Genomic DNA, 15,035 nt, shown 5'->3' on the forward strand with positions numbered 1-15,035 from the left:
AAAAAAAAAAAAAAAAGAAAAGTGAAGGGAGAAGGGTGTTAACAAACAAACACTGATAATAAACCATTCAAGGTTTAGACACAGCTGAAACATTTGGCAATTGAGATAACAAAGCGCTTTCACATGTAAAAATAAAAACCAACTGTATCAAAGAATATCTGCTGATGTGAAACCACCGCATACATTCTGTACTCACTTTCCGGCAGCCTTGTTCAGCTTCCACTATTCCTGAACCTTGGATTTGTGATTTCATCTTACAGATGTAGTCCAGAGGCCGCTCGCAGGCTCGATCTGCCCAGTACCCATCCTTCAGAGAGGGTAGAGAAAAAAACAAAAGATTACCAGTTTGGGGACATTGATGCTATGTTCTTATAATTGGGCCTTAGAGAAAGAAAATGAAGATTCAAGGTTATTAACACAAAATGACAACTCCAGAAAGGAAAGGAAAAGAAAGTGATGTTTTACGTGTAAATAGTACATTTGACTCCGGCTACAAAGATGTAAAAAGAGATGGCAACCCTCATATGATTTTATATCCTAGAAATTCAAGCTACTATTTAGAGTGATCCAGAAAGAGACTAAAAATGCTTGTAAGTCCTTAGCTGACAGTGCTCACAGGAGGTTTGCAAGCTGCATTCTCACCAGTCTGAGCACTCAGTTCTATCTTCAGTTAAACCCAATGCATGGAAACCATCCAGAAACAACTCTCTTGCCCAGTGCTCTGAACTTGAAAACAAACCTGAAACCAAAGTCATCTTTCCTTCCTTCTTCTAATTTCAACAAACAAATGTTCTCCCAGGTCTAAGGCTCGAAAGTGGAAAGTGGAGCCTTCTAGAAATCTCATGCTAATGTTACCTCTTCTTTCCTTCGCTTAACTGCCAAATGTCTAGAAAAATGTCTATAGTTCCTCGTCTCTCATCAGGTCTCAACCCACCACAATCTGGTGCCCAAGCCTCCAGTTGGACCAATACTTAATAAATTGCAACTGTAGTCTTTCAGTTCCTGAGATAATTCCTATTTCTTAACCTTCAGTGCTAATTAATGTTTCTACTTGCCCTTTCTACCTCTAGCCCTTTCAGCTAACCTGTCTTTTCACCTCCTTCCCAAATCCTCTCCGGTTTCTTCTGCCTACTCTTTGGATAGTTAACACATACTTTTCTTAAACTTTCCATCAACCACAGTAAAAATGACCACAGTGACAAAAATAGTAGCTAATGTTAATTGAATAGTAAAATTGGCCAGAACTGTCCACAATATATGCATTAGCCCATTTAATACTCATATGACTCATATCCACAGGTGATCTGGGTATCATTGTTATCCCCATTTTGTAAATGAGGGAATAAGTCACAAAGCAAAACCATATTTACTGTCCATGAACAAAAGATAATGTGATGATAGTCTTCAATTGCTAAGGTTATACTTCAATCATGGCTGCCATCATTTCACTTTCATGGAAGTGTCATGACTTAACATGAAAAAACAAATGTAGCTTTTCAAGGACAGACTCCAGGTGCGGAACCAGAATCGTTCTAACTAGGTCCATGTCTACTCAGAGCAACCAAATAGAACCAAAGTTATCATGTGAATCCGTTATTGGTCAATGTCGTCCTTTAACCAAAAGTCTCTGTCCATTGCCTTTGTGGTTCCTCTTGAAAATTTGACTTTGCTAGATAATTTGGCAAGATTTAAGAAATTGAATCTAAATTTTGGTTCAACTTTGATCCATGTCAATTTACCTAGAATAAAATGAATCTAAACAAATACATGTCATTGAGTGGGATGAAGGAAAAGCCCCCAGTGGTTTTACTAAACACCAGCAGTGCGGGTGGCCTCACCTTGCCTTTCATCACAACACAGTCCTCCTGCCGGTTGTTCTCATGGCTTGGCTCTCCACGAAGCCATTTGGTGAATGTTACAGGGGTCCCATCACTCCACTCAAAGTACATTTGAATCTTGATGTCATTTAAGCCAATCCACAGCTCATCACTTGACTCTAAACAGGAAGAAAACCACAAAGGTAGGATATACAAAGGTTGCTGTCCACGGGTCAGGAGAGTAGCAGGAAAGGAAGGCCCTCTGCTTTATCAATAGCGCTCTGCTCCCTTGCAATCATCACTGTCATAAAGGATAATCCTCTGGAGTATTAACCTCAGTCTATAATGATGTAGATTTATATGCCAATTCTGATTTATGCTGTCTGTTTTAGGTTGTGTATGTATTCTTTACATTGTGAATCTGACTGTATTCTTCAGTTGCTCTATTACAAGTTACATCTCCTGGGAGCTGACAAGTGAAATGGAGGTAGCTCTATTATTACTCCCTAGTATGTGAAGCCACTTTTTCAATTCACCATGCCAACTGCAATCATGTTGTTAGAAATACAATAGCCTGTTTACACAAATCTATTTGCCTACTCTTAAATCTTACAAGTGATTGAAAATAACAAAAATTTAGAGCCACTGTTGTTGGAAGGAGGGAGGGAGTTGGGGGAAGGGAAGAGCAGAGAGAGGGAAGGAGGGAGGCTGGTAGGGAACACAACTTTTGGGGATGGGACATAAAGGGGGACTTTACCTAACAAATGCAACCAATGTAACCTGGTTCCATGTACCCTCAATAAATGCCCAACAATAAAAGAAAGAAAGAAAGAATATTCTAGTTGCTTCTATTAAAGAATTGATCACTATACTAGAAGTGACATTTATCTATACAGTGAGAGAAATATAAAATGAAAAGTCAGGCTGGCTCCTGGCCTTTGCTACTTATTTATTATTCTATAAATAAAAGTGAATCTATAATTATTTTTACCATAAGATGTCATGAAACACCAGGAAAACTCAAATAACAAATGAGGTTAAAACCAAAGCAACCAATATGGCTTTAAAATGCGATTATTTTGTTTTGAAATTCTATTGAGGACATTATTGATTTTATGAGTAGTTATTCTGAAAGAATTCTAAATATCAGAACAGAAACAAGACACAACAGAAATGCTTGAACGCATGCAATTTCAAAGCTGAAAAATAAATCCTTCAAAATTTAAAAATTCAGAGTACCCAATTATCTAATTTGCACAATGAGGAAGTCTATCACAAATGCTGGATGTACTATCTCTGAATGGTAAAATAAAATTACTTGCCAAAGGATGGTAAAGATAGAGCCCAGAAAAGGAGGAAAATATACACTATGTAAGAATTTAGCTAAGTGGTTTAGTCTCTTCCCCCTAAAAGTTGTCATTCAATTTTGCTTTTGGAGAAGTCTCAGTCTGGCCTCCTGCCAGCCCCAGCAGATGTTTCCAGTACCATGGGTTGAAAATGACATTGCCAAGATGGTCCCCTTTTCCTTTAACTTGATTTGACAGATCATGATCTTTTAAGCAACAAGTACAGGCTTCCCAGGGACCTCATGTACCCTTTGAGGATTTTAGTTGAAGACCAGTGAAAAATTGGGGACCACCCAAGTCCCACAATTATAATAAAGTATTAAGAGGTGTGCCATATGCCCTTACATTATGCCCATTCAGTGGGAGCACAGCTACAAGAGGGACTCAATCTCACAAATGCAAATATTATAACCTAGGTATTTGTACCCTCACATTAACCTGAAATAAAGAAAAAAAATCAAGTATTAAGAGTTTTTCTGTCAATGTTCTTCTTGCTAATCTATTCTCCCCCTTGCAATTCCTGAATTCAATCTTGATCCTACAAAAATATATAATATGCGAGTGTAAAGTTGTGAAAATGAGTTTGATAACCCAGTTGGGGAAGTCATAACAAGTTAGTTGGTATAGTTATTAACTTACATGGGCAGGTCCCTATGTGCCCCCTTGAAGTATATTTCCATGATTAATATAAAAGATATGATCTCAATTAGCTAAATAAGGTTAGGCTTTTGTCCTAAAAGCAATAATATTAACTTTATACCTTTACTTTTTGAATATTATTTTATTATTTTAAATAAATAAATCCTTAGCAGTATTTTTTAATGGCTTTTCTCATTCATTTGAAAATTTTCAAGCAGAATTTAAAATCATTTCTGGCCATCCTAACTTCCCAAAATAATTATGGCAATAAAAATATCAGTTTCTTCTTCTTTTTTTTTTTTATTAAATCATGCAGTCATGGGGTATACTGTGCTGGTTTTAGGAGGATGGGTGGTGGGAGGGTGATGGGTAGGACCACACCTATGGTCCATCTTACAAGGGTACATGTGAATCTTTCTAAATGCAGAATATAAATGTCTTAACACAATAACTAAGAAAATGCCATGAAGGCTATGTTAATCAGTGTGTTGAAAATATTTCAAATATCAGTTGGTTCTATTAATACATCACATTATAGAAAGGAGAACAAAATTTGCACCTTAGTTCTATAAAACCTTGATTCATCTCTTTTCCTTTGATTCACTGGCAAATTTTACTAGCTATTGTAAGTGTCATGATAAACTTAAGTAACTGTTATTCATCCATAGTTTTGATTCCATTATTATCTTTTAGCCTGAATTTTCTAGGCTAGGTAGATAAAGAATTATCCACAAATGATTAACAGGCTACAGTGGGCTATTGTAATGGCCTGTAATGATAAATGAGGTTAACAGAGGAAGATGAATTCCAACTGGCACAGGGGCTGGGAGCAGTGGTGCTTGGGAGTCATTTAAGTCTTTCTCTGCTGGTGCTGTATTTTATTCTAATCTATTTGTTAATTGCTGCTCGCACCGGCACTATGGGGCAGGGTGCTGTCACCACCATCAACACCATCCATTTCCTGTTGTTTTGCTGGGGGGACGGGAAGAACAGGCACAGCTATCATTTAGAAGCCTCATCTATACAACATGAAAACGATAATCATTTCATCAACCAAGATTGCCAAATGCTCAGAATCACTAAGTTGTTTCTCAGCTGGCTCTTCTATAAGGCAAGCAGTCCCAGCTCATTTGACCCATTTTTTTCTTCTGGTTAGTACCTTTTCTATGATTTTTAAAATTATATACCTAAAATTGAGACAAACATTTCTTTAAATGGTTTATGCCAACACCTAACCACTACAAAAAAAAAAAAAAATCCCTTTATTTCACCATGTTAGCTAGTTTCATAAAGAAAAGAAAATCCAAAGTGTGAGATGGTTCATTAAGAGACTTTCCTAGCTGGGTGCAGTGGCTCACGCCCTGTAATTCCAGCACTCTGGGATGCTGAAGCAGGTGGGTTTCTTAAGCTCATGAGTTCAAAACCAGCCTGAGCAAGAGTGAGACCCTGTCTCTATAAAATAGCTGGGCATTGTGGAGGGCACTAATTGTCCCAGCTACTTGGGAGGCTGAGGGAAGAGAATCGCTTAGAGTTAGAAGTTGCTGTGAGCTAGGATGCCAGAGCACTCTATAAAGGGTGACCAAATGAGACTCTGTTTCAAAAAAAAAAAAAAGAGAGAGACCTTCCTTGTGAGATAAAATCTGTACCTAAAAAAAAAAAGAAAATACACAAACATATGCACACACACACACAAAAATTCCAAAGAATTAAACAATGTTGACAAGTTTAAAGATAGACTGCTCTGAATCTAGATAATTAACAGAAAGATAATATTTAAAATCTATCCATAAACTGACTACATGTTAAAAGAAGATAAACTGGATTATCTTTTAGTGATAAGAATTCTTTAAATTGCTATCAATTTTTACATTGTAGGTATGATTCGATGTTATATTTATTAAATTGCTTAATTGTTCATTTATGATTAAATTTTAAAAAGACTGGGGGGGTGGCAGTTTGGCCAAAGGAGCTCTCAAGACCAGTCTCCAGCATGTGAGCAGTGTAACATTCCTCACCATATCCTAGCTGGGAGAAAATAAAGTCAAATTCCTCAATGCTGTGGACACTTGCGAGATCACCGCCTTCCTTCCTACATGCAATCAGGGCATCTCTCTGGATTTTCTTCTCCTCTCTATGAATCTTGTAACAGTATCCCGCATAGGGCCACCAGTGAGAAGGACAGTTAGTAGGCACATCACTTTCTAGAAAAAAAGAAAAAAGAAGAAGTTCATAAAACATTTAAAAGAGAAGATGTGTTTAGAATGATAACCATAGTTGTTATCATTCTGTACATGAAACAAGTTCATAGTTCTTAAGCAAATACTGGCAAATACTATATATTCACAACAAATAGATTAGACATTCTATTTCGGTTTTAGACTAAAAGAAAGCAAAACTACCCACAAGACCACACTAAGGTATAACAGAATGTATTTTTATCTACATTTTATCAGTGAATTTGTACTAAGCATCTATTACGTACTGTTAAAGGTTTGATAGATAATACAGCACCCAGCAGGTTTTAATTTGCCTTTATTCTGTGGATATTGGGGATCCTGTCACTCTTCAAAGGGTAGGTGATACTCATAAGCAACTGTGAGACAGATCAGTGTGGACAGGCAGTGGAATGGGTCGGGGACAGGGCCAGAGCCACTGCAACCATAGCACCCCAAGCCTTGGATCCCCTTCTGTACCTTGGAAGGGATCCACTGCTATTAGTTATTCTCCCAAAATGACATGTGCTCTTGTGGCTAGGGGAAGACTTTGATTCAGATGTTTTTGCAGTAAAACCTGAATGTGCCACAAGTTATGTGATCCTAACCAAGTCACATCACATGAATCAAAGTATCCATACGTGCAAAAGAAATTTGTAAAGAACATTAAAACTCATACTAATGTTAAACTATCTACTCTGTGTTCTTTCGAACTGGAAAAGAATAATGTGCTTATAAATTACAAATACCCCACAATTATTATTTTATTAAGCCAAGGGTTAATATCCTCATTATTGTTACTAATATTAATATCAAATTCCATAATCCTGATCAGACATTGCAAAAATTTACTTTAATTTTTAATTTACTGATAATGAGCTGAGGAAGGTAACAGTAAAGATATTTGAAGGTGGAAGACTCACTTACTTACACTATATGCCCTTGAACCTGGCACAGGGTCTAAACATGTATATTGTTTGCCAAGTGTTTGCCAAGAAAAAGAATTGAAGTTGTATTTGAAATACAGCAGTTTGTTATTAACATTCAGCAACATATTTTGTTTAGAGAGGGTCTGTATTATCAAACGAAAGTCAATTTACATATTTACTTAAGCTTGCCATTAAATGTTCTCAAATGGCTGTCTGAGTAAGTCTTCAATAGAGGGGAACTTTCTTTGTTATTATTTTAACAAATTAGTCCCATTATTCCTTAAAGGTAGAGAGTATCTCAAGCACTTTCTTTAAGCCCAGGATTCTATGCATAGTAGTGATTCAAATAAAGAGTAGTCACTCATAATGCCCAAACACTGGATTAGGTATTATCATAGAAAAATGCATATTTTAAAAAATTCTATTTCCTCAATACACTTGAGTTCTGTATGTTTCCAGTGGTGAAAGAAGGAAGAGAAGGGAAGGAAGGGGAGGGAAAGGAGGGGAGAAAAGGGAAGTAAAGAAAAGGAAGGAAAAGAGAAGAGGAGAGAGGAGAGAAGAGTTACATTAATATGGCTCTAGAGCCCTCTAGTGGGTTATTCTAATTTTGCTACTTAGGAAGATGAAAATGTCAGCCAATGCCAAGTGCTTCAAAAAATGAACACCGTAAGTGTGGTGCATTTCACAAGGGTACATGTCAAATCTAGTAAGTGAAGAGTATAAATGTCACAACGCAATAATTAAGAAAGTGCGGTGAAGACTATGTTAACCAGTTTGTTGTATTGCAAATCGTATGTAAAACCAGCACCCTATAAATGCATCAATGTACTCAGCTATGATTTAATTTAAAAAAAAAAAACGAAAAAGAACTGAACAGATGAACTTTAAAAATATTTTAAAGCAAAAAACCACCAATGCAAGTGAAATGGAGGGGAGTTCCCTGAGGCAGCCACAAAAATTTATTTGTTCCTCTGGGGCAGCATGGGGCAATAGAAATAGAATGCAAGCTACAAATGTGAGCCACATACAGAATTTAAAATGAGGCATTAGCCATTGTAAATAAAAGTAAAAAGAAACAGGTCAACTTCACTTTAAATAACACATTTCATTTTAGATTCTATAGCTCAAATATTATCATTTCAACATGGAATCCATCAAAAATGAGAAATTTTACATTTTTTTCTCTCACTAAGTCTTGGGAATCTAACATGTATTTTCCACGTGCAGCCTATCTCGATTCGAGCTGGCTGCATCTCACGTGCTCAATGCCCACGTGTGGTTAGTGGCTGCCAAACCAGATAGTACAGCCCTAGAGACCTGGAAATTATTGACAAACAGGGCAGTATCTCAAGGACTAACAGGGTACGAGGCTGAATTCTTGTCCAAGGGTCCCGATCATGTACTCTGCATGATGTGATCTCTCATATACTTTTCTAAGCTGCAGTTTATTTCGGTTTATAGATAAGATTGGAGCAATTAACCCAGGAAGTATAGATGTGTTCAGAAACCACCGTCAAATGGGAGTTAGTGAGAGAGGCAAGGAAGGCACAGCAGAGAATTTGAGGAGTGCTTGAAAATATTAGCAAGATTTCACAGGAAGAAGAGGTATTAAAACTTCTATCTTATAGAAGAGGAACCTAAGATTCACAGACAGACCAATAAGGCCAAGTTACAGAATTCTCCCTCTTCTCCCAGAGAAACTGTACAATAAGCATTCTCTCCTCTTCCCCAAAGAGGGGAATTCAGTGTCTTAAAAAGAGACTTGTATGAGCTCTTCCAAAAAGAAAGAATTTATACTATTTTTCCTACATGAGGAACAGAGGAGGTGAAATAAAAAATAATTTGGCTTATCCTGAGAGTATCCAGCATCCTTATAGAGGGCCTTCAAAGTATAATCAAACCCAATAACCAGGACCCTCACCAATATCCATTAGAGATCTTGGCTAGATCCCTGTCCATTAAAATTGCAAACACACCTACTTCCGAATCCAGCAAGTCCACGTGTAGGAATTAGTACATTCATGAGATGACATGTATATAAAGTTATTTACTTCAGGATTGTTGGTAGTAATAAAAGACTAGAAGTAAACCAAAGTCCAATAACAGAGGACTGGCTGGAATAAAAAAACCAAAGTTCTCTTCCTGCAATGGATGTTGGGCAGCCATGAAAGTGAACACAGAAGCTATTTTTGTACTTCATGGAATGATGTACAGAGTTGTTAGTGGGAAACTTAGGGTCAAGGATATATGCGTGGTATCCTGTCATTTGTAGTAAACAGGCAAAAATAATTATATTATTCAAATATAATAATTTTATATTAATTTATATTTAATTAATGTATACATTAATTAAATATATTTGTTTATATATTCACAGAATAACAAAATAAGGATCCACACCCAGAAACTATTATTTTCCAGGGAGAAGAATGGGGTGTGAGAGGTTAAGAGGTGATAGAAAACCATTATTATGTTATCATTTTTGTACCTTTTGAATTTTCTGGCTATGTCAAGCATATTTTTAAAACCAATGAAACTGCTTTCAAAATCAAGAAGAAAAAAGTCAAGAATGCCACCTGACAGGTTCCCTTAGCAGCAAATAAATAAATAAATGAAACCACTTACAGCATTGTTTACCCTGCATAAACAGACAAATTTCTAAATTTTTTTCTAAGTTCTAAAATTTTTTTAGTAAGTACTTGTTTTTTTAGTTAATTTGAAGAAAGAATTAATTTCTGCCTTAGCACTTTAATTCTTCTATAAAAGGATAATGGAGAACACAGTTGATTTTATTCCCTGGCGTCTAACCTATATGTAAAATCCAGTTACTACTTTTTGGAGATTTGAGTCCATTCTCTGAAGACTAGTGGAAAACTGAACTTCATGGGAACTCAGATCTGGGAGAACATAATAAAAATACCCCTTTCGGGTATTAGTTATCCTAGCGTAGATTCCAGTTTTGTCCTATATGCATATTTTATGTATCCTCTGAATATCTTTTTTTTTTCATCTATTACATGTACAGGATAATTCCTATTTCATAGAACTGCTGCGAAGATAAAATTCTTATTGACGTCAAAGGCTTGCACCTTGCCCAAACAGTGCAGCACACACAGGAAATGCTAGAAACCAGTAGTAGTAAGCAACAGAAAGAAATACCGCAGGCCTATGGTTCACGGTTTGCCCCACAAAATCTCTGGAGTCATTTCATAACAGCTACAATGAAGCAGAAATGTTATTTATCTTTAAATGCTGGTGTCTTACCCACGTCAGACCAAACAGATCACTTACCTGAGGGAATAACAAAAGAATTCAAAGTACTGTTGCCCTTCTTGCAAATATAGCCTAGTTTCTGAACACATTCCAGATTTTCCCATTTTGCATTTTTTCCGGGATTTAGTGACACACAGCTTTTTCCAGGTTCAGTTGATGGACTTCCTTTGAGGAAAAGGAAACATTAAAGTGAGGCTCCTGTAGGGATTCCAAGGAGACGGCGTCCCCAGACTCCTGTCCTCTTCCTTGAAATTTAATGTAATCCCATTCTGTATTTTGCTACATATTTGCAGATAAATGTTTACTGGCTGCAGAGCAAAAGACGTGATGTGTGTCTATTTGTTTTCTTATTGTTGGATCATTCCAATGCCTAAAATGTTAATTATACCAATGAGAGCTTTTTGCAATAACTTTTGTTTCCCATTACCAACCAATAAAGCTAGATCTCAAAGGTTGTACAATTAGCATCCCATATCATATTAGGAGTCATAGGGAGTTACCAGTAAAAAGAACACATGAGGTTCCAAGCCAGCTATATTAAACATTGTCAATAACCACCACCACAAAAAACAAACAAACAAAAGAAACTAAGTCAAGCTGACCATCAGGACCAGGCTTGAAACCATTCCCAGTTAGAGGGAAGACAGGAAAGAAAGTCAACAGACAAGAGAGTTCAACGGAAGGAGTAAGTGGAACTCAAGATGTCATGCTCCCAGAACTGAAACTCTTTCTCAACATCTTCAGCTCAGCCCATGAGAGAATACTGCTTGCAGCTACGCCTTCCTTCATGTCTTACTGGAAACTGATTAAAGAACCAGATATGTGCGTGCATCGGTACCCAAATTTCTCATGCTTTTCACTACTCATAGGACATTAAAATCAGTGCTCTGAGGGCAGCGCCTGTGGCTCCAAGGAGTAGGGTACTGGCCCCATATACTGGAGGTGGTGATTCAAACCCAGCCCCAGCAAAAAAAAAAAAAAAAAAAAAAAATCAGTGCTCTGAAAACTACATTCATCTCACACCTGAAGACAGCGTGAACAGGCCACAGTCTATGAACAGCTCTGCCCTATGACCGTTGACACCCATATAATCAGAACTTGAATTTCACTCTCCCTTCTGGCAAGAGGAGAATCATCAACTTTGTGGCCTGCTCCACAAAGTCTTCACCAGAAATTTCTGAAAGTTATTTAAATACCACACACACACACAATTGTTTGTAAGAAGTATAAAGATGCTTTAAAATGTATAAATAGTGTGACTAAAATAACAAGATAGCTAAATTACAGATGAGGAAGCAGTACCAGAAATTAAAGTTCAAGAAACAATAATATATGTTATAGCCATTGATAATTGATGAATGTGTTGACTCATAAATCACATTATATATTTATTTTTTGATACAACACCCCTAACAACTTTAAGACATCAGTTGGTGGTCTTTAATGTGAGCCATGGTTATTATATATTTGAATGCACACCTTCAAGGTCATCTATGTTCACTTCAAAAGTGAATGTATTTTAACATATGCATTAACTGTTAATTACTCACTTGGAGACTTGACCAAACAAGTTATTCAAGAACAACTTCTAATATTCCACGAAATTCCTCATTTTAATTTGAATGAGTACTTATACTATTTCAGAAGGTAATTGATCTGGTACCTTCTTCTCAGGAATTTGTTTTAATAAAAAAGGGAGTTTCATTTACTTTCCTATCATATTCCACTTTCATTCCTCACCTTCACCAAAGGTAACCCCCAGATTTTCTCACTGAAATCATAAATTAAGTGGTTAAATATTATAAGTATCACTCCCAGACTGAGTGATAAAAAAGGATCTGCCTGATGTTGTACAATAATTTAGCAACAAAGAATAAAAATTCTAGTCCCCTAATAAACGATTGTTACTGTCCAATGACATAATTGAGCCCACCTAGGATTTTTCAGTGGAATTTGACTGAATGGGCAGGAAGACAAATTAAATATATACCCGTTTTTTAAAAATATATCTTATATGCTCTTGCAGTAATATTTACTTCCCATATTCTAAAAGAAAATAGAATTGATTATCACTGCAAGATTTGAGTGACAGCCCAGTAACAATCATGCAGTGAAGAAATGTATTAAAAGTGGAATTTCATAGTAAATTCTAATTCAATTAACCAAAATATATTCTCTAAAAATTCTCTCTCATTTTGTTTGTTTGTTTGGGAGATAGGGTCTTACTCTTTTAAGCACAGGGTAGAATGCAATGGCATGATCAGAGCTCACTGCAGCCTTGAACTTCTGGGCTCAAGAATCATTCTGCTTCATGAGTAGCTAGGAATATAGGCACATACCACGACCTGGCTAATTCATTTTTTCTAGAGACAGGGTCTCCCTATGTTGTCCAGGTTAGTCTCAAACTCTTGGCCTCAAGTGATCCTCCTGCCTTGGCCTCCCAAAGTCCTCTCATGTTGGGAATATTATTTTATCAAAATTTGGGGGGGGGTTAATATAATAAGTCCATATAGAAAGTAGAGAGTTTAATTTTCTAAGCCAAATGCAAAAAACATTCAGTGGCTTTAAAAAACAAGTCTTACCTTATGAAAGAACACTATTTGTGGTATCGCCCATGGTGGAACTGATAAAGATGTGACCAACGTAATAAGCCGCTCCCTTTCCCACACCCACAGCAGACATAACTGATCATTAATTGTACTGTCCTAAAAAAAAAAACAAGACTAGGGGCAGCGCTGTGGCTCAAAGGAGTAGGGCGCCAGCCCCGTATGCCAGAGGTGGCAGGTTCAAACCAAGCCCCAGGCAAAAACTGCAAAAAAAAAAAAAACCAAAAAACAAAAAACCTAGACTGTTTTGGGGGTGGGGTTTAGGGAGTGGTGTGGAATCATCCCAACAGAGGATTTCAAGTAGTTATTAATACCAGCTGATACTGCTAAATAAGTTGAAAATATCTTATTATCAGTCTTTTTGTTTTCTCAGACTATTGCTTTATGTGTATATGTAAAATTACATTTAGTAATTCATATCCTTTTATAGCCTGTTATTTTTATGGAGAATACAAGCATAGAAATAACTAGCCTATAGCATTTTCTATCTTTCCCACAAATAAGAAAGCCATTGTACATTTTTATCATCCCCTGATTCTATTTTTCTAGAAACTACAAATTGCCAAGAAAAGTGCTACTGAATTTTCATGCTGGTACAGGGCATCGGAGTCTGCGACTGAGACAGTATTTTTAATCTGGTCCTATTAGGTTAGAAACGGGAGAAAATGGTGTTAATGTGAAGCCGATCGTTGTCATGGTGACTGCAAGAATGCAGACATCTCACAACTCAAATACAGCCTTGAGAAATTCTCCAACACCAAATAGCTTCAGGTCGCTTAAATTCATAGTACAACACATACATAAGTGTACACACAAAATCTTTAAATATTATACAGGGTGGGCATAAAATAGTTTAACATAGTAAATTGCCCATGAACTTTATGTCCACCCTGTATATACCATTCTATATTACAGGTCAGAAATACATATCTTATTTATAAACACTTTCTTTTTTTTTAGACAGAGTCTCACTATGTTGCCCTAGGTAGAGTGCCATGGCATCACAGCTCACAGCAACCTCAAACTCTTGGGCTCAACCGATTCTCTTGCCTCAACCTCCCAAGTAGCTGGGACTACAGGTGCCTGCCTCAAGCCCAGCTATTCTTTGGTTGCAGTTGTCATTGTTTAGCTGGTCCTTGCCAGGCTCAAACCCATCAGCCTTGGTGCATGTGACTGGTGGGCACTGTACTATGGGTGCTGATCCTATAAGCACTTTCAATGAAACATAAAATTCAAAAAATCATGACAAATGAGTCCAGTATCCGTCATACAAAAAGCTGAAAGCGCCTTGCCAGACTTTGCGAACAAGTGTCAGATAATCCTGTCAAGGATGATGACAAGGTTGAGGGAACAGCAGGTATAGAGTAACAATCTGATTAGCATATTTATTAAACCATGGTGAAGGGTGGCTACCAAATTTGTTTTTGGATATAATGCCTGGCATTATAGAATTTACATTTAATGTAGAATTTACATTATTAGAATTTGCATTTTAAACAGAGATCTGTACTGATTTGTGTGATAACCATGGCAGACAAGTCCTTTTCCCAGGAAGCTGGTACAACCTTACAGATTCACTATCCAGGGTGGCCATAAAGTTCATGTGCAGAGGCCACCCTGTACTTAAATCAGGCTGGTGGATTTCAAAGCAAGGTGAGAAATGAACTCTATTTGATGAAGTCTCTTAATCCTTCTGTTTGAGATCTACCCATGAGATAAGAAAGGTCTTCATGGTGTCCGGGTAAATTAAATTTGGATTATTTGACCCCAGATGGACTCAGCCCTACCTGGTAGCCAGTTCAAATACCGGAATGGACTGCCCCCACTCCACTGCCAACCACTGTTGAAACTCAGGCTGTTAAGTCCAATCCAGAGTCCTGAAGTCAAAGAGCTGGTTAATCCTATAAAAAAAAAAGGCAAAAACTAAAACAAAACTAGCATTCAGGAAGGACAATGAAATTAAAATCAGAATTAAGTACTTGAATCAGATATAATTAAGGGAAATAACAGTAACCATAACCAAACTGGTATCCTTTGCATCTCTTAACAATCTAAGGTGAGTAAACAAAATATTACCTCCATCAACAGGAAAAGAAACTGAGGCAGAGTACAGGTAAGCTAGTCAGATTCTTGTTAAGGTTCTGCATTTTGACAACTATCTACTTTCTCAAGGATAATATGAATGTGATTCTTTTTTTTTTTTTTTTTTTTT

General features: G+C 36.8%; 1 protein-coding gene across 1 annotated transcript in view; it reads right to left on the reverse strand.

The window, feature by feature from the left end:
• The window catches only part of MRC1 (mannose receptor C-type 1), an 87,926-nt gene that overhangs the window by 48,883 nt on the left and 24,008 nt on the right, over nt 1–15,035 (reverse strand). The window contains exons 5-9 of the mRNA XM_003786779.3: nt 14,611–14,724; nt 10,236–10,382; nt 5,818–6,003; nt 1,839–1,996; nt 197–307 (exon numbers count right to left, since the gene is read on the reverse strand). Of these exons, the coding sequence (XP_003786827.1) occupies nt 197–307; nt 1,839–1,996; nt 5,818–6,003; nt 10,236–10,382; nt 14,611–14,724 (716 nt within the window). The remainder of the gene's footprint in view (nt 1–196; nt 308–1,838; nt 1,997–5,817; nt 6,004–10,235; nt 10,383–14,610; nt 14,725–15,035) is intronic.

This window comes from Otolemur garnettii, unplaced genomic scaffold (assembly GCF_000181295.1).
Source record: "Otolemur garnettii isolate 467f Iridium unplaced genomic scaffold, OtoGar3 scaffold00019, whole genome shotgun sequence".
NCBI lineage: Eukaryota > Metazoa > Chordata > Mammalia > Primates > Galagidae > Otolemur > Otolemur garnettii.